The sequence below is a fragment of the Cannabis sativa genome, chromosome 1 (assembly GCF_029168945.1).
Source record: "Cannabis sativa cultivar Pink pepper isolate KNU-18-1 chromosome 1, ASM2916894v1, whole genome shotgun sequence".
NCBI lineage: Eukaryota > Viridiplantae > Streptophyta > Magnoliopsida > Rosales > Cannabaceae > Cannabis > Cannabis sativa.
This window is the reverse complement of record NC_083601.1, coordinates 7058232-7061197: the sequence shown is the minus strand read 5'-3', so window position 1 is coordinate 7061197 and position 2966 is coordinate 7058232. Positions and strand designations below refer to the sequence as shown.

Sequence of the window (2966 nt, the reverse complement as noted above, 5' to 3'; positions counted from 1 at the left end):
ATGATAATTTTTTTTTTTTGACAAATTTAATACAATATTTACGAGAGAGGTCTAACATAACATTGTAAAATATCTGAATAAAGTAGTTGAGATTGTATGTTAAATCTAGGCGCGTATCGTAACTCTCGGTAATGCGTGTGGGAAAAGAATCGTTCCTCACACCTCGTATGTATAGATGATACTGCCACGTGGTTATAACTTTCAGTAACCAATTATCATTAATAATTAATAAAAAAAAAAGGAAAAAAATTAATAATTAATAAAAAGGAAACAAATAAAGAAGAAGGGGAAGGGGTGGAGGGTCCAAAAGGACCACATGCGTGTCTGAAAAGGGTGGCCGTTTCAACAGGGCGTGTTTGCCTCTCATTGGTCCACGTACAAATGTCTAAAAGGAAAAACCACGTGGTCAGAGATCGAGAAGAGAGAGAAAGAGATTTAAAACGGTGGACGGTCCCGATTTAATCCTTCCTATTCTGTAGTTCGACGTCATAACAACTGTACATGTCGAATCCTGCCCGTGATAGTGACGGGCAAGCTGCCCGTCTTTAGGTTGTGGCCCTTGTGGGACCTCTACTCCCCAAATACGAATTTTTATTATTTTTAAAATATTTCAGGGTTGTGTAGAAAAGCATCATCGCCAAACAATTTTATGGGTCTTTCTTTTGTGAACATCGATTGAATCCCCAAAATCTCTCTACACCATTTTTGCTTAAAGCTTTGAAAAAATAGTATCCTGTAGCTGAAGAGATTTCCATAGATTCTTCTTTAAGAAGAACAGGAGCATAGTTTTTGATTATTAATTTGGTTCTGGTTTTTGATGATGGCTGGAATTTGCTGTGGAGTTGTAGGAGAGAGTGAGGCCTCGGCCGCTATTGAGACGAGCAGTTCTCGGACCATGAAACGTCGAAAAATGGAGCTCCTTACATACAAGTTCATCTCCGATGTGACCGTACCATCGGCGGCAGCGGCGGTGGAGGCTCGCTCTATTAAGCGGCAGAAACTGGACCTACATCCTTCGATTTCTTCGTCAGCTGTAGATTGCGTGAAGGGATCTATGGTGGAAAGTTGTGAAGTGAAATCCTTTACGGATGCTAACAGTGATGGTTTGCGTTTAAAGAATTGTAACGTGGTGTGTGATGACTCGATTTCGGTTCAAGTGGATGGGAAGGAGGAGTTTCAGGTAGAAAACCCTAAGTATGGCGTGACTTCTGTCTGTGGCCGGAGAAGAGATATGGAAGATGCTGTTTCTGCTCACCCTTACTTAACGAACCATGTGGAAGGTTCGGTTGCTAATGGATGCCATTTCTATGGCGTTTTCGATGGTCATGGTTGCTCTCATGTAGGTCCTCCATTCGTATTCTATTTTTCATTTAGTTTTTCCTTCTTTATTAACCTCTAAATTCTAACTTCCTTTCTAATTTTTTTCTCAGGTTGCTATGAAGTGCAAAGAACGGTTGCATGAAATCGTTAAGGAAGAGCTTGAAGGCGATGAATCAAAATCTCCTCAGTGGACAGAAACGATGGAGCGTAGCTTCACACGTATGGACAAGGAAGTCCAGGCGTGGAATGAAAGCGATAAGATCTCAAACTGTCGATGCGAACTTCAGACCCCACGATGCGATGCCGTCGGATCTACCGCCGTTGTTTCGGTCGTAACCCCGGAGAAGATCATCGTTTCTAATTGCGGCGATTCCAGGGCTGTTCTTTGCCGAAGCGGCGTTGCTATTCCTCTTTCCTCCGACCACAAGGTGAGCGTTAGGCCTAAGAGAGTGATAATAGAGCGTGTTATGCACGCATTGAATTTTTTCTTTATCTGAATCTGGATCAAGATTTACTAACGTGTGTTTATGTATTTTCTTTAATTAATCTCAGCCTGATCGACCCGACGAGCTGGTTCGAATCGAAAACGCTGGAGGGCGCGTTATTTACTGGGACGGCGCGCGAGTCCTTGGAATGCTTGCGATGTCGCGAGCGATTGGCGACAATTATTTGAAGCCGTACGTGATACCGGATCCGGAGGTAACAATCACGGACCGAACAGAGGACGACGAGTGCCTGATCTTGGCGAGCGACGGACTGTGGGATGTGGTGTCGAACGAAACGGCTTGTGGCGTGGCTCGCATGTGCTTGAGAGCTCAGAAGCCACCGCCGCCGCCTCCTAGGTCACCAGGTGGCAAAGAGGAAGCCGAGCGGGTCGTAGCCGACTCGGCCGCCGAGAGCTCCGATAAGGCTTGTTCGGATGCATCTATATTGCTAACTAAGCTCGCCTTGGCTAGGCATAGTACGGATAACGTCAGTGTCGTTGTTGTGGATTTAAGAAGAGAACGACATCGACGACTATAGTAACTTGTGACAAATATACTAATTAAGCTCAAACCCTTAAAAAAAAAATTAATATAATATAAATATATATAGGGAAACAATACAGGACAGTAGCTTTTTTTCTGGTAAATTGTAACTTTGTAAGTTGTAGAATTCGCCTTTCTTTTTTATTCAACAAAATTGAGGAAAGGGGAAAAAAAGGTCTTTTTCTTCATATTGGTTTTGAAATAATGCAAGCCATGAAGCCAATTCCTGTCGCTCACTTTGTTTCTGTTCTTTTTTTGGTATAAAAAATTTCCTATAAAATCGCAAAGGAATATAGTTTATGTAAGGATGTAATATGTGGTTGCTGGCTTAAGCTAATCATTGATGTGTTTCTACAACAAACGAAGTAAATCCATAAATGTGTGTTTTGCTTAGCTGCAAACCTTAAGTCTCGATTCAATTTTGATTTGTGTTTTCTCTTATTACTGTGGTCCTGTTGGAATGGATTTAATTTTTCCCACACTACATTTCGACCTGAAAGGAACTGTTGGATATTTAGAGAAAGAGAACTGCATAATTGAATGAGAATAAAAGTTCAAAACAAAGGTGCAAATGCATTCATTGTAGTTATTAGGCGCATTGACGATAGTTTCATTGAA

The 2966-nt window shown here is 41.7% G+C and overlaps 1 protein-coding gene across 1 annotated transcript; it reads left to right on the top strand.

Moving 5' to 3' along the window:
- Positions 1-616: 616 nt before the first annotated feature.
- LOC115705123 (protein phosphatase 2C 37) lies at positions 617-2584 on the top strand. Its single transcript, XM_030632362.2, has 3 exons — positions 617-1339; positions 1431-1748; positions 1873-2584. Exons 1-3 carry the CDS (start codon positions 818-820, stop codon positions 2341-2343), a joined length of 1311 nt encoding a protein of 436 aa, XP_030488222.2. The 5' UTR covers positions 617-817; the 3' UTR covers positions 2344-2584.
- The last annotated feature ends 382 nt before the right edge of the window (positions 2585-2966 follow it).